The 23,658-nt window shown below is 48.0% G+C and overlaps 1 protein-coding gene across 2 annotated transcripts in view; it reads right to left on the bottom strand.

Annotated features, from left to right (window-relative positions):
* The window catches only part of VCL (vinculin), a 751,821-nt gene that overhangs the window by 121,221 nt on the left and 606,942 nt on the right, over window positions 1-23,658 (bottom strand). For both annotated transcript variants that reach the window (XM_069610959.1, XM_069610960.1), the window contains exon 15: window positions 7,736-7,844. In XM_069610959.1, coding sequence (XP_069467060.1) covers window positions 7,736-7,844 — 109 coding nt within the window. The remainder of the gene's footprint in view (window positions 1-7,735; window positions 7,845-23,658) is intronic.

The following is a 23,658-nucleotide window of genomic DNA, read 5'->3' as shown; positions in this document are numbered from 1 at the left end:
GACATTTGTGATCCGGGTGCTCTGTGTTGGGCGGCCCGTTGCCTGAACGCTACGGGCCCGGGCCCCGGGGAGATTCCCCCCCCCCCCTGTACATTCACTGATCCTGCCACAATCCACCAGGAGAACCACCTTGTGAGCCCCACTATCGCTTGATAGCCATCCCCCCCGGAGGCCGTGGCCCTGAGGGGATGCCCCGAATTGGTGGCGGGCCTGGGTGTGCCCCTCCCTGCACATCTCCGTTGCCTACATGGGAGGTTGCTGCCCCCCTCATCCCGCGGATTGCAACGAATGACAAACTCCTATGAACTGGGGGTCCCCTGTATTGCTGAGGTTGTCGAGGTGGTAAACAGGAGCCAGGGACCCTTCCAGGGCCATATTAACCTGTGAATCGGCCCCGCTAAGCCGGTCTCGGGAGCCTTAAACAGCGCAGAACTTCTTAATTGCTGCACACGCACTGGCTACGGGCAGGGGCCGGGCCTGATCCCCAATACCTTTCCCATGCAGCACTGGGCCCTGGGGTCCTGCGCCACCGGCAGTCGCGCTCTCACCAGCTTCACCCTAAGTGATACCCCACTGCTGCAGCCGTGCTCTAGGGTCTAGGGTCTAGTCCACTGGTGAAACCTCTAACTGTGCCGACTTCGGAGAGGTGCTGAGCTGAGGCGCTGCTGCTGCGACACACACATACAGGGTTTAAAAGAGTCTTTGGAACATAACCTAGTCTTGAGCAGGTCTTAGTCCAGCAGCCCGAAGGTTCACACAACTTCCCACCTTGATACCCCTGGTCCTACAACTGCCACCGGAGTACTCCACTGCCTCTGAATGCCCACACTCTCCCTGGCTCCCAGATCCCTACCTCGAGCCTCACCATGACCAAGGGAGTCGGTGCCGGGAAAAAACAAAGCTCGCTAAACATGTTCACTAAAACGCCGTCCAAGCCGGCATCCGACGTCCCTGAGGAGGCACCCAACACCTCGGCCTCAGATGACTCACAGAAGATGCTGGAGTATATCCGAGATGGTTTCACTACACTGCACACTAAACTGGATGACATGAATGGGACCATCTCCTCCATAAAAGCTCATATCGAAAAAACAGATGGACGAGTCACTGAGGTGGAGGCTAGGGTGGGGGCAGCTGAAGAGGACCTGGGCTCTCCGCGCTGCGGTCTCCACACTTACCAACAGGGTGTCAGCAGTGGAGAAGAAAAATGATGATGATCTCGAATCCCGCTCGAGACAAAACAACCTGCGCATTGTCGGAATACCAGAGGACAATATCATGGAGCCCATGGAGGACTACGTGGAACGCATCCTCATGACACTCCTAGATGCCCCCAAGCTCTCCCTGCAGTTTGCTATAGAGAGAGTTCACCGTTCCTTGACCGCAAAACCCAGACCGGGGGCTCCCCCACGGGCCATCATAGCCAGGGTCTTAAACTTCCGGGACGCCCTCCTACGAGCAGCCAGGATCAAGGGTGAACTTCTTGGAGCGGCTAGGGTCCACCTCTACCCGGACTATTCTGTGGCTGTGCAGAGGGAACGCCAGACTTTCGCAGTTGTAAAAAAGAGACTCAGAGACTTGGGAGTCGAATACTCCATGCTGTTTGCCGCTAAATCCAACAAAACCTTTTTTTTCACGATTCCTGAGAAGGCCTCTAAGTTTCTGGATGAGCATTTCCCTGGCTGATCCCTCTTCACCACAGTGGAGGTTCAATACGTTATATTTGTCAAGTCGGCCTATGCCAGCTATAGGACACACTCAGCCTTGCTTATAATAGTAACTATCCCGTCCAGGTCTACAATGGTTGTTAGTTTGTTTTCTCTTGTTCAGCTGATCCTCTATTCTCCGATCCGCTTAGGATACATGATCTTATGGTGTTTAACTATCACTGATACCCCAATGCTTTCCCAGTTCTAAGATATGCACGTAATCGATTCACCTGTGCCCTGACCGGATACCGGGGACATGATTGTGTCCACAATTATACAGTGCCATATCTACCCTTACAGTGTGCAGTAGCAGGTTGCTCTAGGCCCTTTTTTCTCTACCATAATCCTCTGCATGCGTAGACTACGCTAAACACACTAGCTAACCCAACGGTACTGGTAATCTCCTTAATCTCTCTCCAGTCCGCTGCGCCACTGCTAGGCCAGCTAACAGGCCCCCAGGCACTGATGCCGAGAAGTTTGTTGTTATGGTTGGGTCAGGGTTTCATTCCTCAGGTTGGGGGAGGGATGTGGGTAGGGGTAGGGGGAGATGGGAAGTTATGTTAAAGTCTTGGCAACCGCCAGAGAGACCACACATGATACATTAAGACAACACAGAATCGTAGATAAGGTGACACACAGACCTAGGCCTAGATGGTATACACCAACTCGAACCCATAGAATAAAATGTATACAATCCCTACATGCCAATGGCGGATAATAGCTTAACCGTCATGAGCAGGAACATAAGGGGTCTAGGCAACTACAAAAAGATGCGACAAATACAACTCTATGCTGAGCGCCAGGGTGTTCAAGTCTTATGCTTGCAAGTAACCCACGCTCGATCTGAACAATGCGAGAGATTCGCTAAGCAATGGGGACCTCAGAGATACTACACTAATTACTCCACTCAGAGTCGAGGCACCCTCACCTTAAATCACAAGGGCCTTAAATTCTGTTGCTCCCACTCGCAAATAGACCCCCTTGGGAGATCTATACTTATCGGCAAACTGCAAAATCAAGAGGTAGCCATCGTGAATATATACGGCCCTAACATTGATCATCCCGAATTCTATCTACACCTGGCCTCAATCCTAGAGAGTTACCCCAGATCCCGATCATATGGGGCGGCGACTTCAACACGATCTTAGACGATCGGTCAGGCTCCAGACCTCGCCAGCTCTCAAGGGAAGCCTACACAATCCTCACCACTCTCCCCAGACTAGCAGTTGACGACGCATGGCGCTTAATGTACCCTGATTCTCGCACGTATTCCTATAACTCTTCAGTCCATGACTCACATTCTAGGATAGACAGATGGCTCTTATCGGACATACTAATCAGGTGCCTGTCCTATCTTGCTATCCTCCCCAGAACGCTGTCGGATCACTGAGAAAACGAGACAATGGAAAATGAGGCCCAACGCTCTCCTAGACCAGGCCTTCGCTTCCGAACTTGAATCTTCCATTGAGGAGTTTTTTTTTAGGTCAACACAGAGTTCCTGACATTCTAAACCTCCCTATACTCCAAGGACGATGGCCCCCATATCTCAGAAATCGACTCCTATCTGGAGGAACTTCATCTCACGGTCCTATCTACTGATGCCACCGCCTCCCTGGAAAGACCCTTCACCGCCAAAGAGCTAACAGAAGCCATTGGCTCACTGATGGCAGGAAAAGCACTGGGCCCGGACGGCCTCCCCATGAACTTCTACAAGAGATTCTAGGAAATTGGCAGGTCTCTGCATGGTGCTGGCAGTACGATGCATACTATTATGTTGGCTTCGGCCCAGCGCTCCCACTTATGGGCAATTGCTAAGGGCAGTCACCTGGGCACACGACACCGAGGAGGCCTAGGGGGCACTGCAACATCCCCACTCGAGACCAAGGGACATTTGGCGGCTATTTCGCGAATACATGTCTGCCTTGACCAACTCAGTTTGCCCTGGGTGCACTACATCCCTCATCATCCGCCCCTCTCTAGTTGCATGAAATCACGCACTGTACTTTAAGTCTCCTTGTATAATTTGCAAATTGTTATCATGCTATGCTTATCTCTGACATGGTGGTGTTCTCTCATATGTGTCGTCAAGGGGAATAAATAAAGTTTTTTTTAAAAAAAAGATACTGTTTTAGGTGAGAAGCAGGAATAGTGTGCGTGTGAAGCCTGAAGGTTGCTCTGAAACCTTCAGGTTCAGGTGCTCCAGAAGGTATAAGAGTCCAGGGGCTGGAGGGCAGGTCAGTTGGCTGGAAATGGGTTAACCGCTAGGATGCAGTCTTGCCTTCCCTGGCCCTCTGCACTGGCCTCACTTCATTACTAAAACTCATGACATCCTGTCTTCACTCTTCCCCTACAACAATCCCTTCACACTCACCCAATCTCAGGCTTCCTTTGGCCACGCTCTCCCATCTCACCTGATGGTCTCTAGACAAGTCCGCTCTATGAAAGTCTCATCCAAACGGGAGCTCTCCTGCTCCTCCAGAACTATCGAGGACAACATTGTCTCCCTTGCTCCAGCCTTGGCTGATTTCTGCAATCACTCCTTTGCCACTGGATCGTTCCCGTTACTCCCCAAGCACTCCCCTTCTGCTGACCCCTTCTGTCCAGCTAACTACCGTCCTATCTCCATTACCCCCTTCCTGGGCAAACTTCTCCCAGCTTATCCACCACACTGAATCGGTTAGTTTTCTCCACGACCACCAGTCTGGCTTCAGAGCTGCCAGAGGCACGGAAACTGCTCTCCTGAACACCCGTGAAGTCTTGGCTCTCTAATCTCGATTTTAAATCTCCTTCAGTTCCCATCCTTCTTGACCTCTCCTCTGCCTTTGATACCGTCAATCACGCCACCCTTATAAATCGGCTCCGTAATACCCTTGGCATCACAGACCTGGCTGTTACGCTCACCTGGTTCCCACGGGGACGTCGATCTGGACCGGCCTGGTGCCACGTAGAGCCGACATGACTGACTGGACACCCCCACTTACTTCGTTTGTCGGCTCGTATGAATATCTTTCTGCAAAGTAGAAAGGGAATTAACCTCCTGTAATTCGACCGTTAACCCACCTTCCCCTCACGTTGTCTGCCCACTGACCACTCCCGATGTTCCCTCTTGTTCTCACCTGATGGTTTAGAAAGGTGGGCTCTCCATCCTGCATCGAGCGCAGGGGCACGTAGACGACCAGTTGCTTCACTGGCGTGGAGGAATTGGTGAGTTCCAGTATTGACTCTAGGATCCAATAGTTTGTAAGAGTTCAAATGTCTGATCTTCACTCTTTCCGATTCCTTGTAGGTTGCCGACTTAACTACCACGAAGAGTCCAAAGGGCAGTTGGTGAGAGTCAGGTAAGTCTATAGTGGTTTTCCCCTTAGGGGCCAGGGTACGGCGATGATGCAGAGTTAACAGCGCCGACCCGATATGAGGTGAGTACCTCCTGCGGTAAATCAGGTAAGTCTTTGGGGGTAGTTTGTATTGCCCTTTTGCATTCCCGTGCTCACCTGGCTTTTCTTGTCCCCTTAGATATCGGAGAGCGGTGTGGAAATGCAGAGTCTGCGATGGAGTGAGGAAAAGCTGCACTGGATGGTGAGTGCAGCGCGGCGCTGCGAGGTGCGTGACGATGCGCGTGCGATGAGGACTCCTTCAAGATCGACGGCGCAATGGATCAAGAATTCAGGTAAGGTTTCAAGTTTGAACCTCTTCTTCTTTCTTTTCGTTTCCAGGTGGTCCAGGACTGAAGCGGGCGTGGCTGAAGACTGGAAGATGCTGGAGGCACGGTGAGCGTTACACTGCTGAATGCAGAATAAAGCGAAGCACGTGTGGCTGTCCGGGTGTAGTTTAAATAGCTTAGGAAGAAGTCCCAGGTAAGTATTCTTCCACAGCCCACACCCGAGAAAAAAGTAGTCCCTTAGGTAAAATAGTCCCTCCTAAGCCCCATTTGGCTTGTGGCTTTGTGCAGCATGGTCTGCACCAGGTGAGTATGCAGCATGGTCTGCATTAGGTAAGTTTTCTGTAATGAGCCTGGCGCCCATGGCGCCAGGACTGCACCCAAACAGCCCCTAACTGGGGTTTTTGGGCATGCTTTAAATGGCATGATGCCTGCTTCCGGGGTTGCTGGGCCTGGTCTGGCTTCCCGGGGGCAGGCATCATGACACTGGCTCTGGAATGGTTGATCACCTTCCTTTGACCGACCTTCCCAGGTTCAACTGGGCCCCTTTCTCTCCTCCATCTCTCTCTCTCCACCTATGGTATCCATTAGTGCTTTATCCTCTCAGCCTACGCTTTTCAACATCTACCTTGCCCCTCTAGCCCATTTGATTGCGCCTTCTCTGCTAAATTTGTGTTAAGGGGACAACATGCAGCTCTCTTTCAAGCTTCACTCCTCTGCCATCTCCTCTTCCTCTCTCATTCCTGACTGCCTGTCTGCTATTCAGGCTTGGTGCACTGCCAACAAGCTCTGCCCTAATGCCAGTAAGACGGAGATCCTACTCATTGGGACCCCAGCTCCCTCCTACACTCTGGCTGACCTGCACAGCCCCCACCCCTCACTCACCTGTGAGTCAAAAAACCTTGGTGTCCTCTTCGACTCCTCTCTCCTTCTCTCTTCACATCACAGACCTTCCCAAGAAGGCCCACTTTCAGCTGCACCACCTCAGAGGCATTCTCCCTTTCCTCACCTTCCCTCAGAAACTCAATGTCTCCAGAGCTCTGGTCCTCTGCAGGTTGGACTACTGCAACATCCTCTTCCTTAATCTGCCCAAATATTCCCTTTGTCCCCTTCAACTAATCCAGAATAGGACTGCAAGACTTATCCTTGGCCTCAAGCCCAGGGACCGCATCTCTCCAGCCCTACAATCTATCCACTGGATCCTGGTTCGTGCGAGCTCCAGTTCAAGACCTTCTGCATCATCCACAGGGCTTTCTGGGGCATGGGACCCGCTACATCCAACTCTTTCTCACTAAATACCTCCCTGCTAAAGCCCTTCGGTCTTCTAGCTCCAAGCAGAGAGTGGGTGGCAGATTTCTCTCCTCAGCAGGTGCCTCCCTCTGGAATGGCCTGCCAGCCCCGCTGAATTCCAGAAGCTTCTCAAGACATATCTGACCCAATCGAGCTAAATGTGAACCCAGGCTATCTGGCACAACCAGGCTATCTGGCACAACCAATATATGCCTGAGGGCTACAGGCTGCCTACATAGGAGGTATGGTTACGGATGCAGTCTATCTAGAGAAAGTAGGACTCAACAATTTGCTAATGGGCTAGTTAGATGGGTTGGACAGTCAATGGGGAGAGGTGATGGCTGGTCACCCGTTCAGACTCCACTTACCTCGTCAGTCGCTGCTGGTTAACGGCTGCAGGCGCCACAGGCTAACACGGGCCAACACGGTCTGATGTTGCTTCTGGAGCGGTCCTTTGCCTTGGGGTCCTTAGCCGATGGGGCTGCCAGGCAGGAGGGCTGCCCTGGGTGGTTGGTCTAAATGGATCTATCTGGCCAATCCAAGCAGGTAGGAGGCCTGGAAGGAGGGAGCTGCGTCGCTTACAGGAGGCGGCACAGATGGAGGGGGAGAAATGGATTCTAACACGCACAGAGCGCAAAACTGTTTGAAAAGGCCCATAATCAGGCAAGATAACAGAATGGGGTTTGATCAGGAGGGAATCCTTGCCTTACCTCAAAGCAACAAAATAAAATGGCTCAGAGGCAATCAACAAAGGGTCTGCACCCTTGTTGCAGAGGGCTCAATCTATCTGGCCAATCCAAGCAGGTGGGAGGTCTGGGGGGAGAGAGCCACCTCGCTAGCAGGAAGCGGCACAGATGGAGGGGAGACATGGGTTTTAACTAGCACAGAGCGGAAAACTGTTTGAAAAGGCTCATAATCAGGCAAGATATCACAGAATGTGGTCGGAGCAAGAGGGAATGCTTTCCTTACCTCAAAGCGCCAAAAAAAAAAAATATATACTGTAAAAGGTATATATATATATATATATATAAAAATGACTACATTGTGAAGAACAGAAACCTGAAACAAGCGAACATACCAGTCATCTTCTCAATGTTATCGATCCACTGGTTCTTCATGGTCTCAAAGTGCTCGTAGGCAGCTTGATTCCCTGGGTTTCGGAGCAGGATCCGTGCTGCAGACACCACCTAGCAAAAGAAGAACATCCATTACATTGTACAATTGAATGAATACTATCGGCTGCAAACAGAGTCTGAGTTCACTGTATCAACGACACACTCTTTATGAATATCTATATAGAGGCTCCCTAGACACCAAACATGTAATCTTACAAATTTGGAAGAGCCTATGTGGGTTTTGGCAAGACCCTTGATCCAACAACAGGCAGCTAAGTAACGCTTGAGACAAATTATCTGGATACAATGTCTGACAACCACAAAAGATCTAAATATGGATAGGGATGTTTTCCACATTCATGGACATTTAATATAAATGGACTACCAAATATTCCATCGCATTTTTAATGGACTTTGACACATTTGCACAACGTACACTTGGCTCTTGGTATCTGTTATTTAAATGTATTGTTCAATCTCATTTAGCAATATTAACAGACACTTGTGATGCAACAAAAGTCTGTTCCCATGCTTTCACATTAATCACTCAAAACAGAACACCTTTCTGAACACAGCCCTATTTCAGTCATGTCTCTACCCTCGTGGTGGAACAGTTTTTCTGAAGTCCAACTTAGAAAAACCATTCAACTGAGGCAGTGCAAGACTCCACTCTTAGTATAAGGTTGTACTACCAGAGTATAGGGTAGCGTAGACGGAGAAGCCAGGCTGATTTTAGGAGGGAGACAGGGCCGTAGAACCAATACAATGAAATTGACGTGTACATATGGTCCAAAGAAACACTGAAACACTAGGTATTCTAAAAATAAATTATTTAAATACAGTTAGGTCCAGATAAATCTTAGGGGGAATAAGTACCATCACATTATATATAATCACAGTTATAAAAACACAACACTATGCTTGAAGGTGCACAGAACTTATTCTGGACAGGCAAACAGCAAGTCAGGGGAAAGCGAGACCCAATTGGGGACACTCATAATTATCCTAACAGGAATAATAAAGTGAAACCAGCAGCATTCCCTTTGGGAAGAGGGGAACCCATTTCACAGGTGAATAAGTTAACCTTCTATCTACTTTCTATTAGAATGGCGAGATAGTTTCTAAGGAAAGTAAGACTTTGAGAATACTTATTTAAGAAGGTACACAGCTTTTTTAAGGTAAGTAAATCATATATACTTTTCAGAATGGCAGAATATATGCAAGGTAAGTAATAACTTTTTGTAATTATTCGCTCTGACAGTTTAAAGTTACTAACTGACTCTTTTACATGCAAGTACACTTTTCAACACTTGTTCTACTTTTCAAGGCAGACCCTTTAAAGTATCTAACCCTTCCCAATTCTAGTACATGAGGTCTTTCAGAGGCAAAAGAGGGGGCCCCTAGTGGTCTAGGAGCCAGCAGTAGGCAGGGTGAGATAGGGGCAGTTGCAGGCAAAGGCAGAGTTCCTGAGGAAGACTGGGCAAACAAATCAGTTTGAAAGTTAGTTAGGGTCCAGGGTCTTCAGAGAAGACACCCTAGGAGGATTCCAGCAGTGGGCCTGGGTGAACAGGAGGAAAGATCTCCCAATCTCAGTAGCACCCCAAGGATACACAGGAAACACAAGGAGACTGAAGGTAAATAAATACCCCAGCCAACATAGTACCTCAGCACAGAAGTGTTGCAGCAGGAGGGTTTTTTTGTCTAGAAGATGGAAGACAGAACTTTGGAAGAACTTTTGCAGCAGGGATCATTGAAGAAGGCTCCAGGAAAGATTTTCATTGTGGCTAGATGCTCTGTGGATTTGGCACCTTTTTCAGGAGCACAGAAGACAGAATATCGCTGGTCGGATTCTTGGCGTTTGCAAGGTCTAGCACTCTGATGAGGGGACTTTCTGGACTCGATTCACGTATATGGAGGACCAGCAGGATGCTCACAAAGTTTCAGCAAGATTCGGAAGACCGTGCACCACACAATGGCTCGAGGTCCCAAGATATGGGGGCCTGCAAGGTCGCTGCATGATGTGGGATGGCTCAAAATGCAGCTCTTGAGTCTATTGGGTCTCACCAGGCTCTGGGTCGTCCATTTCGCGATCCCCAGGTCGATTGGAAGGAAGGATAACAGCAGAATCTGGTTACACAGCAGGTTCTCTGGTTGCTGGAAAGCGATACAGCCTTCGTTTCTTCATCATACTCTTCGGTTTCAGCTCCAGTGGTCAATTTGTCAGCAGCATCCAGGTTCAGAGTTTTGATCAGTAACTACAGCACAACGTCTGCATTCTCTGCCTGCATTCTACAGAAAGAGGCGGTCTGGCTGTCCAATTAGGACAGCTAGCCCTCCCTCATCCCCCCGCTGGGAGTCGTTTGTTTTCAGGCAAGGTCTAAGACAGAGGGCTGTGGCGTTTTGGACTCTGCCCTCGCTTCCTGCCTTTCCAGACACACTGGAGCCTGGGTGAGGAATCTACAGGATTCCCATAAAAGACAAAACAGCCATGGAGGTCATTCCCGCCTAGAACGGCGGGGGGGGGGGGGGGGGGGGGGGGTTTCCCAACTCCCTTGGAAGCAGATCCATAACCCAGGTTCCGAGTGCCAACCAGTCCCAATTGGGACCTTTTGGACCCAGTCCTGGCGCCAGTGGCACCAGGCTCATAAATATGCCCAGTCCCAGCGCTGGAAGCGCCGGGCTCATAATGCTTGGGTGGACTTACCTTCAGCAGACCATGCTGCTTCCTTGCCTGCCAGTTGAGCCTCTGATCCTCTTCTGTTTGGAACTACTTTTCCTGTTGGGTGGGGCTGGAGCCACTCCCTAGATTCAGAACACTGGAACTCTTCTGGAAGGCAGGAACTCTTTTCTTACCAGGAACTCTTTTCTTACTTAGGCGTGGCTGTGGAAGGAGACACCTAAGCACTACAGGAGGCTATTTAAACCACACCCGGTGGATGAATCTTGCTTTGCATTATTCTGCAACCTCTGCAGCAGAACGCTCATCGTGTCTTCTGCATCCGGTCCTGGGCCTAAGGAAAAAGGCTTACCATCCTGAATCCAGTCTTCAGCAACACCTATAAAGACAAGAAAGAACAGGTTAGCATTCCGGCATCTGAAAGGCAAAGGCTTACCATCCTGAATCCAGTCTTCAGCAACACCTATAAAGACAAGAAAGAACAGGTTAGCATTCCGGCATCTGAAAGGCAAAGGCTTACCTACTCTTCGTGCGCTCCGGAGGTCTTCACACTGCATTCCGGCATCTGAAAGACAAAAGTTTACCAACTCTTCGCACGCTCCGGAGGCCTTCGGCGCTGCATCCTGCATCTGAAAGACAAAACAAGGTGCGTTTAAAGACATTGGGGAACTTTAATACTCACGTGCCATTACTCCTTTCCACATCTAATCCAGTGGGTATTCCGGCACCCTGCAGCCGCTCCGAACTCGTACCTGCAAAATAAAAAGACAGTTAGAGCGCATAGTGAAGCAGGCAACAAGCGCTTACTTACGTGCTTCCAGGCGCTTCTATTCATCACACGGGCTCCATCTTCAACTCACTTCAGCCCGTCATCCGCCATCGCCGGAACCCTGCAAAACAAGAGACATCATTACTAAAGACTTTAAAGACATTTGAATGACTCGAAACTTACCGTTCGTGCAGTAAACGACGGACAGCAGTCCTCTGAAGTCAAGAGGCCTGCGCTACCTATCCAGTGAAGAAACTGGTTACAGCACCCTGCCCCGAGGCAGATGGAGAGCTCGGCATTCACTTACCTAAGGTGAGAGCGTTAACCTTTGGGGGTCTACAGGAGAGGAGAAGGGGAAAGAGATAGGGACACCCCAATAACCCCAGTTCATTAACCCCATATTTTCTATCTGCAGACATCTTACTCTACACGTCAGGCATACAGTGCACAGAGGTCCAGCCCAAAGAGCCAACCGGGTGCTACACATCACCTTTGAATATACGGTAGTCGCCCAGTCAAGACCGGCGCCTCTGCGAGAATCAGGTGAGCGTTACAGAACGCAAAGCCTACCGCAAAACTCTCGCCCAGGCGCTATGGAAACCTCGGCTACTGACCCCCTAGCCCGGTTACTTGGGGAACTAAGGGCAGAAATGCATGCAGCTCGTCAGGAAACGAATGCTCTAAGAAGGGAACTAATTATTTCCAAGGAGAGAACAGACAATCTTGCTAGACAAGTGCTACAGTCACAAGCCGGACAGACCCCGTTACCCGCATCAGGGGCAAATCTTCCTTCAACATCCTCTATGAATCCAGTGCAGATCAACCTACCTGGGAATGTACCTCTGGCTCCGCCCGAACGATTTTCTGGTGACCCAAAGAGGTTTGCAGTATTTATCAATCAGTGCCGGTTGCACTTCTTATGCCGGCCAGCAGCCTTTCCAACTGATCAAGCAAAAGTAGCTTTTGTACTTTCGTACCTTAGTGGCAATGCGGCAGACTGGTCGATCCCTCTAGTTAATCAAGATGATCCGGTTCTCCATGATTTTCAAGCCTTTCAGCTTAGTATGGAAAAACTGTTCGCAAGACATTCACAGGGGCAGGCCTTGGACAATGAGCTTCTTTCGTTGCGACAGGGTAATCAAGACCTTTTGGCTTATATTGCATCTTTCAATAGACTAATAGTGGAAACTCAATGGCCTGAGGACAAAAGGATTACGCTGTTTTATAGAGGTCTACGTGGAGAGCTCAAAGACGTTTTAGCCCAAGTAGTGAATCCCCCACAAGACTGTTCGGATTATATAGACTTGGTCGTTCAAATAGATCACAGGCTGCAGAACAGGAAGGCCGATCGTTCCAAGTTTGATGCTCGAGTATTTTCCAAACCGCCAACTCCTTCCAAAGGAGTAGACTCTGGGGAACCCATGCAAATAGGGGGTCTGAAAGGTCCTCTAACACAAAGGGAGCGGGAAAGGAGGAAACAGTTGCAATTATGCCTATATTGCGGAAACTCAGGGCACTTTCTTCGAGACTGTCCGGTGAAACCTGCCAAGAAGGCAGTAGGAGCTGCAGTTACCAAAGTTACAAACTCTGAGCAGGGAAACGACCTTGCCCGACAAGAATAGAGGTCCTCTTGCCGAGAGTGAAAACCAGTTCCGTGACCTCGCATTTCGTGATACCTATGGTCCTCATTAGCCCTGATAATCCGGATCGATTACATGCAATTGAAGCTTACGTCGACAGCGGTGCCATCGGCAATTATGTGGATCATGAAATGGTTTTGAGGATGAATCTAACTCTTTGTCCCAAGGCTGTAAAGGACGTCATTACTACGGTGGATGGTACGGAGATAGCCTCTGGGCCAGTAACGCATACCACTCAAGAGGTGACGCTAGTAAGTCAAGATGGACACCATGAGAAGATCGTGTTCGATGTGATCAAGGCCCCTCAGTTTCAGATTATTCTAGGAATACCTTGGTTAGAGAAACACAATCCTCTGATCGATTGGCAAGCAAGAACGGTCCAGTTTCCAGAATGTGTCTCTACTTGTCACCCTCCACCTGGTGTTGCACTGGCCGCAATTTCTTCAGAGACTCCCCAGTTACCTCCCGAATACCTAGAATACCAAGATGTTTTCCGGAAGGATCAGGCTAACTCTCTACCTCCTCATAGGTCTTATGACTGCCAGATAGACCTGATACCTGGATCTACTCCTCCTTGTAGTAGAATTTATGCCCTCACCGAGCCTGAGAACCTTCACCTTCGACAATACCTGGATCAATACCTGGCAAATGGGTTTATTCGTCCTTCCAAGTCCCCTGCTTCTTCAGCTTTGTTCTTCGTTCCAAAAAAGGAAGGAGACCTTAGAACTTGTATCGATTATCGCTCCCTGAACCAGATCACCGTTAAGAATAGATATCCATTACCTTTGATCCCTGAACTCCTGGACCAAGTCAGAAAAGCATGCATATATACAAAGCTGGATCTTAGAGGAGCTTACCACTTGGTACGAGTAAAAGAGGGCGATGAATGGAAGACGGCCTTCCGCACCAAGTATGGGCTATTTGAATATCAGGTCATGCCCTTCGGACTTTGCAATGCCCCAGCCGCCTTTCAATATTTTATGAACAATGTCCTCAGAGAGCTCATAGATGTATGTGTTGTTTACATTGACGACATCCTCGTTTATTCTTCATCGGAATCTGAACATCGGAAACACGTGAAAATGGTCCTCGAAAGATTGCGTCAACACAAACTTTTCGCTAAGTTGGAAAAATGTGTTTTCAACGTGACTGAAGTTGAATTCTTGGGATTCATATTATCACCTGGCGGAGTGCGTATGGATTCAAAGAAGGTCGATGCAGTTCTCAAATGGCCATCACCATCCTCCGTAAAAGGTGTGCAAAGCATGTTAGGCTTCGCTAACTTTTACCGCAGGTTTATCCCCGAATTCTCTCGAATAGTCCAGCCCATCACTGCCTTGTTAAAGAAAAACAAACGTTTTGAATGGTCTACCGAGGCGGAACAAGCTTTCCAGGATTTGAAGACTAAATTTATCTCTGCACCAATCTTAAAACACCCTCGCCCCGAACTCCCCTACATCGTGGAAACTGATGCTTCAAGCCTTGCCATGGGGGCAGTTCCATCACAAAAGGACCCGGTAACCAATCAGTTGCATCCGGTGGCATTTTGGTCCCGCAAATTCTCGCCTCCTGAAATCAATTACACGATTACTGACAAGGAACTTCTGGCTATCAAGTCTGCCTTTAAGGCTTGGCGGCATTATCTGCTGGGGGCCCGACACACCGTTACTGTGATTACGGATCACCGAAACCTGCAATATTTGAAGACCGCAAAAGCCCAATCCTCTAGACAACTCCGTTGGGCATTATTCTTTGCCGAGTTTGACTTCATAATTACCTATCGACCTGGTACAAAGAACGGTAAAGCCGATGCCCTTTCTCGGATGGGAGTGGAAGAACACTTGGTCAACCCTAAACCTGTACCAATCATTCCCGAACAAAGAATTCTGGGTGTAATAGCCACAGAATCCATAGAGGAAGTTAAGGATAAAGCCAGGCAACTTGTAACTCCAGCAGACATACAGAATTGGCATCTGCAGGGAAAGGACTTTGCAGTAAAGGACAACTTATTGTATTTCCAAGAACGATTATACCTACCCAGCACAGATTTACAGAAAAAAGTAATCTCTTGTTATCACGACTCTTTAATGGAAGGTCATCCTGGTATAGCCAAGACCTCAGAAAAGATCAAGCGCTACTTCTGGTGGCCGTCTTGGAAAAAAGATATCAGAGACTTTATAATGTCCTGTGGAGTATGCGCCCAAAACAAGAGTCAAAAGTAAAGACCAGCAGGCCTCTTACGCCCTATTGACATCCCACCTCGCCCTTGGCATACGCTTTCTATGGACTTCATCACCGATCTACCTCCATGCTCTGGATACAATACGATTCTAGTAATCGTGGACTTATTCTCCAAGATGGCGCATTTCATTCCGCTCAAAGGCTTGCCAACAGCAGCAACTCTGGCCCGAGAATTTCTCGAAAACATTGTCCGACTGCACGGTTTTCCTTCGGTTCTAATTTCGGATCGAGGTAGTCAATTTATTTCTCATTTTTGGCGAAGTTGCTGTCGGTCGGCTCAAATTGATATGAGACTATCGACCAGTCACCACCCTCAGACCGACGGACAAACCGAGAGGACCAATCAAACTCTGGAACAGTATTTACGCTGCATGCTGCAACAAACTGAAAAAACTTGGAAAGATATCCTTTGGATAGCCGAGTATGCCTACAATAACTCTGTCCATTCGGGAACTGGGAAAACCCCGTTTTTTCTTTTGTACGGCAGTCACCCTCGAACCTCGGAGTTGGATCCCCTCCAAGATCTTGAAACACCAGCAGTAGACTACCTGCATTCTACAATCACCCAAGCCTTTAAGGAAGCTGTTTCTCACCTTCAAAGGGCTAAAGAACAATACAAGAAAGGAGCAGATCAACATCGGAAGGAAGCGCCTCACTATCAAGTAGGGGATCAAGTCTGGTTATCCACCAAATATCTATCTCTAAAAGGGCCACGCACATTCAACCCAAGATACCTTGGTCCCTATTCCATCACTACCATAGTAAACCCAGTAGCGGTCAAGTTGGACTTGCCCCCACACATGAAGATACATCCGGTCTTCCACGTCTCTCTATTAAAACCCGTGCAACCTCAAACCCGACTAACCAAATCTCCAAAACCTATCCTAGTGGATGGAGAACTCGAGTGTGAAGTCAAAAGCATTCTGGACTCCAAGATCTCCAAATCTAAACTATTCTACCTAATTGACTGGAAAGGCTACGGCCCCCAAGAGAGATCCTGGGAACCTGCTGAATATGTCCACGCTCCTCGCCTAATCAAAAGATTTCACCGAACATTTCCTGACAAGCCAAAACCCCCGGAGAAGCCCGGTTTGGGAGGGGCCTTGAGGGGGGGTACTGTCATGATCTCTGCTTCCAAAAGGTCAGGGTTTTCCCAACTCCCTTGGAAGCAGATCCATAACCCAGGTTCCGAGTGCCAACCAGTCCCAATTGGGACCTTTTGGACCCAGTCCTGGCGCCAGTGGCACCAGGCTCATAAATATGCCCAGTCCCAGCGCTGGAAGCGCCGGGCTCATAATGCTTGGGTGGACTTACCTTCAGCAGACCATGCTGCTTACTTGCCTGCCAGTTGAGCCTCTGATCCTCTTCTGTTTGGAACTACTTTTCCTGTTGGGTGGGGCTGGAGCCACTCCCTAGATTCAGAACACTGGAACTCTTCTGGAAGGCAGGAACTCTTTTCTTACCAGGAACTCTTTTCTTACTTAGGCGTGGCTGTGGAAGGAGACACCTAAGCACTACAGGAGGCTATTTAAACCACACCCGGTGGATGAATCTTGCTTTGCGTTATTCTGCAACCTCTGCAGCAGAACGCTCATCGTGTCTTCTGCATCCGGTCCTGGGCCTAAGGAAAAAGGCTTACCATCCTGAATCCAGTCTTCAGCAACACCTATAAAGACAAGAAAGAACAGGTTAGCATTCCGGCATCTGAAAGGCAAAGGCTTACCATCCTGAATCCAGTCTTCAGCAACACCTATAAAGACAAGAAAGAACAGGTTAGCATTCCGGCATCTGAAAGGCAAAGGCTTACCTACTCTTCGTGCGCTCCGGAGGTCTTCACACTGCATTCCGGCATCTGAAAGACAAAAGTTTACCAACTCTTCGCACGCTCCGGAGGCCTTCGGCGCTGCATCCCGCATCTGAAAGACAAAACAAGGTGCGTTTAAAGACATTGGGGAACTTTAATACTCACGTGCCATTACTCCTTTCCACATCTAATCCAGTGGGTATTCCGGCACCCTGCAGCCGCTCCGAACTCGTACCTGCAAAATAAAAAGACAGTTAGAGCGCATAGTGAAGCAGGCAACAAGCGCTTACTTACGTGCTTCCAGGCGCTTCTATTCATCACACGGGCTCCATCTTCAACTCACTTCAGCCCGTCATCCGCCATCGCCGGAACCCTGCAAAACAAGAGACATCATTACTAAAGACTTTAAAGACATTTGAATGACTCGAAACTTACCGTTCGTGCAGTAAACGACGAACAGCAGTCCTCTGAAGTCAAGAGGCCTGCGCTACCTATCCAGTGAAGAAACTGGTTACAGCACCCTGCCCCGAGGCAGATGGAGAGCTCGGCATTCACTTACCTAAGGTGAGAGCGTTAACCTTTGGGGGTCTACAGGAGAGGAGAAGAGTAAAGAGATAGGGACACCCCAATAACCCCAGTTCATTAACCCCATATTTTCTATCTGCAGACATCTTACTCTACACGTCAGGCATACAGTGCACAGAGGTCCAGCCCAAAGAGCCAACCGGGTGCTACACATCACCTTTGAATATACGGTAGTCGCCCAGTCAAGATCGGCGCCTCTGCGAGACTCAGGTGAGCGTTACACCAGGTATGCAAGAAAGGAGATGCATTGTATCCCCAAGCACTCCACTTAAGGTGGGATGTGTTGGCTCACTATATAAAACGTAAAGGGGGATGGAAATCCCTCTTTACTACTTGGGAACTGTACTTCACCCAATTATATGAAAGAGAAATTAACAGGGGAGCCCATAGGTGCAACCCAGCCTAAACTCAAAAGTGGTAGGAATCTATAACTTCAACCATACACTATGGAGAGACAAACAGGTCACCAATAAAAAGAGCAAAAGACTAGGTGAGAGGGGAAAACATTCCCTTCACCTAGGGACACAGTAAAATAGTTACGTAGTCAAAGCAAAACGTTCTGGGGTTGACAGGTCAGGAAGATTTATCATGGATATGAAAATCTTACACAACCTCACAACAAGAATAACAACTTTGTATACAATAACAATGACTCATGTTAGTTACCTTAATGGCACCATGTCAACCTTTTAGAGTTATTTCTCATTCAACCACTAGAAACAGCTAAAAATGTGTTTAGTTTTTGTAGTCCTACCACCTGTGATGAAACAGCAATGATTCCCCCAGAAAACCTTGCCTGGGACCCTTCTCATGTGGCTAGGGAAAGGTAGACAAATTCTGATCATGACCCTGGGGGTGGTGTTTGGTGGGAGGATCACATTGGGGGGGAGGGAAGGGCTGGTCAGGTGGAATGGCAAACCTCTTTGTTCAGCTTTCCCCGAAGACCCACACTTAATGGCTTATTGTAAAACAAACAAGAAAACCTAAATTTTCCATTAGGGACTTGTAGTCCCATAATTCCCTAAGTACAGGGACGAAGAAGAGGACTGAAAAAGGTACAATGTTGCAGGAGTAGTCAGCTCATGAATGCAGATGACCCACACCTGAAGGAGACAGAGGCTTAAAAGGCCCCCTCAGGTGGAGGGCATCGGGGGAGAAGGAGTTGTTGGAGAAGAGCAGAGGAAGCAAGATGCAGTGCGGTTCGTGCTGGCAGCCCAGGCAAAAGCTGGAGGAAAGAGAAGGCACCAAGACCACTGTTTGGCAGATATTAGCTGCCGGTCCTGAGAGGGTCGGTCGCCAGAAATCTGAAGTGGAGAGGTCGCAACGTGCCGGAGCAACGCTCGCCCATCCCCCCATGTGACTTGTTCTGCAGAGGCTGCACAGCAAGTGTGTAGGAGGTGGTCTCAGGTGGCTGGCGTGCACCTCCGGGCCTAACGGTGGTCTCCGGTGGCTGGCGTGCACCAGAGGGCCTCAGGAGCAAGAGGAGCTCCAATTGTAGGTGCCGTGGGCGAAAACAGATTAACAATCAGTTGGCCGGGTCAAGAGGAGCCACAGCAGCAGAAGTCCTGCAAGTGGCAAAGGGAATGGAGGCGCACATCTTACCCAGTGAGTTCACATGCTGGTAATGACCCCGGAGCGCTCCATACCCGCTTGTGTGTCAGAAACAGGCATTCGGAGAGTGAGCAACGCTTGCGTAGAAATAAAAGTAGTTCAGAGAACGATTTGGAATACCAAACTTTTGCAAAGCAGCACTCATCAGTGAAATTTATTCCCACGTTTATTTTGAATACCAAACTAGGGAAAAGCAGCAAAAACCAAATGTAACGAAGCCAAATGACTAACCTTAAAAGTGAGTCTGTGGACCACACAGCCACCCGAGGGGGTGAAGTTGAGAGTTCATAGCTGCAAGCATGGCCCAAGCCAAGAAAGAAGACTAAGGCAAACACAAGCAAGCAAATATTGACAACAGCAGAAGGGGGCAAATGCAAGGTCTATAAACTCTGAAACATGTTGCCCATATTTTGTACAACATTAAAACCAAGGGAGGAGCAGAAACAGACCCTATCCCTGTCAGTCTTTGGTTACGTGTCTAGTGGGGCAACAAGAGTGGCAAAAGGCTGCCCTTCTGGGAAAAGATACCCAGAAGGAGAGGAGCATCATTTGCAGAGGAGTATGAAAGAGCAACACTGTGAATCTTGTTTCCCTGAAAAGCGGTTGAATGTTTTGAAGATATTTGTTGAATACTGTGAAGCTGCTGTGAACCTCTCGTCAGTTGATCTTACCCACATAAGCACTTGTTGTGAAACGCTCAGGCAGGGGAGCATACCCAGATGGCAAACCTGTGAAGTAGGCCTGGCATGCGAGTAAACCAGGTGTGAACGGAGGTTGTAGGCCTGGCATGTAAGTAGTTCATGTGGAAGTTGAAGTGCTACGAGGTGGTCCTTAGAGAGAACATTTATGTTTGTGGTGCTAAAGGAACAGCTGTGTGAAGCTGTTACAAAAGGAGCTTTCTTTTTTTTTGGAAATTACCAATTGTGGAAAATCATCCTGGCCATGACAATTAGTGTTGCTATTGATGAACTGAGAACCTGTTGGGAAGGAGCCTACTGCTTTCCTTCACTCCCAAACTTCCCAAGTGCTTGAGAATTAGGCAAGACTTCTGTTAACTGTTTTCTAAGCACTACAAAAGTCCGGGGGAGGGGGGAAGGAGGGTCACTAAATAAAGTTAGTTAGGATTGAAATATAATACCTATTTAGATGAATATATTTGTAAAACTGTTAGAATTGTAGTTCGCTTTGCTAAAAGCACAGTGAATGCAGCCTGTGCTAAAAGTAGACTACAGGCATTGCGTCACAGAGGCTAGCTCTCGCAGAGCACATGAAGTGGCTGAGTAGCTGTTCCTGTCCATCAAAAGCCCATGCAGACTAAGAATGGGAGAATGCACATGCTCATGCACATAATGCAACATTATGTAAAAATTAAGTGTTTTAAAGAGAATTAATGTACCAGATGAAATATAACTTTGAGTGAAGTGTTGAGAGAATGGTGGGAATATGTGTTTATGTATGAATGTTTATAACATAGCAAATGATGCTAAGCAAGAGCTACAATGTATTCCTGCAGAGCAGTATGTTAAGCAGGTTGGTCTAAATGTAAACCTGGCCATGCAACACTGGAGACTACAGCATCCCTTGTATGGCAAAAAGAACAGTTTTGGATGAGCTGTGCCGGTATCCAGTGACCAGGTTGAAGAGTATATAAAGGCACCTGCTTGCCCTTAGTCTGGAGGAGCCAGCCAAGGAAGACAAAATGCTGGTCCAAATGGCAGAGTGCTCTGCCATTCCCCCCAATCCTCATCTTTGTACAGATTAAAGTTTGTTATCTCTTGCAAGATGGACTCATGGCCTTAATTCCCTAGAGGGGTGCATTTACTCTGGTGTGAGCGTGATCAGGGGGTACCCCAATGTATTTAAGGGCTACAAGTATGGCCTACCTTCCAGTGGTGACCCCGACGTGATCTCAGTTTCACCCCCATACTATGCAAAGCCCAGGCCTAGTCACCAGGAAAAGAGCCATGCCCAGCTATAGTGATCGGCCCCCTTAATCAAAACCCCATGTATATTGAGCGACTTTAGTAGGAGCCATTTTAAAAGAAACCCCCTCTGCTCAATGAAGCAGGGCGTGGCTTCAGAACGACAGGTCAGCTTCAGAACGGAGGAAACTCAAGTGAACAACGCCCACGTGAGTATACTCTTGCAAGTGATAACAAAATGGGAACATTTATGTATGGTATTATAGTGATGTGAATGGTATTATGCAGATGTGAATGTTGTACGGGGTCAAGGGAATAGATGGAATGGACTTGGTGAATGTATTATGGCATAGGACTTTTGGTGATGTAGTATGGTGAAGTGGTATAAAATAGGACTTTTGGTGATAAGGAATAAGATTGGATTTCAGGTGATCTGTAAAGGAGTAGATTGGATAAGAGGTGAGTTATGAATTGAAATTGTCATGTATTTCAGTTCTGCTTTTTATAATGGAAAGGGAACTTAAGCATATAAAAGACTGAGATGAAGGGGATTCCCCATCTTATAAGTACTGGGAGGTAAGGGATCCTCAGCCATAACAGGTTGAGAAGATAGTACCACGCATTCTTTTATGACGATAAAAAGCAATCGGTGGTATTACAAAGTAAAACCGGTAGTGGCTCAGTATAAGGAATGTGCCTGGAAGGTAGTCAATTATTTTGTATATTTTCTCTTGCTGTCTTTTGTGGTAAAAAAAGGAAGGAAGGTGGATGAGTTGCGGTGTGTGTGGGTGAAATCAAAGTGAGAAAAAATAAGGGGGTGGGTGGAAAAAGTGGGGTGATCTGTATTTTTGAAGCATGTGCAGCTTAACAGTAGGGTCTAAGTGCAGCATTAGGGACACACGCAACATTATGGAGGAAGAAACTCACAAAATACATGCATAGGGTTCTGCCACTGCATCGTGACAGAATAAATCAACAATTGATAGTAGAAACAAAGGAATGGGGGATGCCCTGCTCCTGGCCAGAGCAGCGCTCCCATAACAGAAACATGCTAGAAAAAATGTCCATCTTTGTAGCAGCAAAATATGAAGGGAACAAGTCCCAAAAAAGAGAAGCTATTCTAGATCTGTCAGTTTAGGATATGGAAGATCAGGAAGGTGATAAAGAGATCCAATGTAAGGGGATATACCCCATAATGCCTAAACCTGCAGTAGGGTATAAAAACCCAGTCTCCAGAGGTAGAGTGTGTCAACAGGATTAGCAACTGGGGCCCTGGGAAGGGGGGAAACTGAAGAACTTTTGCATCTCCATTTAACACATCCACAAGCACCAATATGCCTGTAGCAGTGGTGTACCCAGAGGGTCAACAAGTAAACATTGACAATGAGTTAAGAGCATTGCGGGAAAGGTTGGTCAGATCACAAGTACATGAAGCAGTATCACCAGAAATAAGGGTACTGGTACAGAAAACAGAGGATTGGAAGCCAGGAGATTTTTTTGCTCAAAAATAATTTGATTAAAGCTCTCCCCCAGCTTATAGCTGGAGCTAGTAAATGGATCTACGAATTTGAAAAACAGACAGCAGGGGTAGCCTTAGCAGTTGGAGACTAAGTTTAATGGTCACCATAGCTGGGGACATATGGGCAAAGGCTGGGGTAAGTCTTGAAGATAATGAACATGATGGAGCAGCCTTTGCTGAGGTAAGGGCAAGGGTATGGGCTGCCCTACGAAGGATGTACCCAGATGCCCCCCCACCCCCGACTTACATTCTATAATGCAGTGCACAAAGGGTGATGACCCAGTTAGGTTTATCCTTAAATTACAGGAAATGTGGAGAGTTGAAACAGTATAATTTTTCTATTTTATTGTAAAGAGGGGACTACCAAAAGAGGTCCAGAAGGCACTAGATAAAATTGTGGGAATTGAAGCCAAAGGGTGGGCAGAGATACAAAGTATAATAGTCCAGAATTGTAAGAGAATCAAGGAGCAGGACAGGAAGACAGCCCAAAAGCGGCAAATTGACTAGGCAAAACTAGTGGTAAATAAACTAAACAAGGTTGTTGTTCAAACACCAGTTCAAACACCAGTGAAGGCACCGGCTCAGGGGGAAAGGACAGGTGACACTCAAATTGGCAATTGCCGCATTATGGGACAACGGAGGACAGGGACAATGGGGAAGGTGGTGATGGCCAGTACCCCAACCCACAGTCAATGTTATAAAATGCTGTATGTGGAGAGAACTGAAATGCAGCCCTCTGAGATAGATGGCGCTCTGGGCCAGATTAACCTCCAAAGCCTGGATGCGGAGGCTACTGCAAAGCTTGAAGCCCCCATAACAGTGGAGGAATTAGAGGCCACAATTAGGGGGTTACCAACAGGCAAAACGTGGGCACAGATGGATTGCCTAGTGCGTTTAACAAGGAATACAAGGCAGAGATCGTTCAGCCAATGGTGGCCATGCTTAACGAAACGTGGGAAAAGGGGGTCCTCCCGGTGACACTTAGAGAGTCCATTATACTGCCACTGCTTTAACCAAACAAGGCAGACTGACTGCGGGTCATATAGACAGAACGCTGTCACTGCCAAATCAAGATTGCAAAATACTCACTGCCCTACTTGCTAATCGGCTTAAGACTG

Source organism: Ambystoma mexicanum, chromosome 8, assembly GCF_040938575.1.
Source record: "Ambystoma mexicanum isolate Mex_15411 chromosome 8, UKY_AmexF1_1, whole genome shotgun sequence".
In the NCBI taxonomy this organism is placed as follows: Eukaryota; Metazoa; Chordata; class Amphibia; order Caudata; family Ambystomatidae; genus Ambystoma; species Ambystoma mexicanum.
This window is presented reverse-complemented; position numbering and strand designations above follow the sequence as displayed.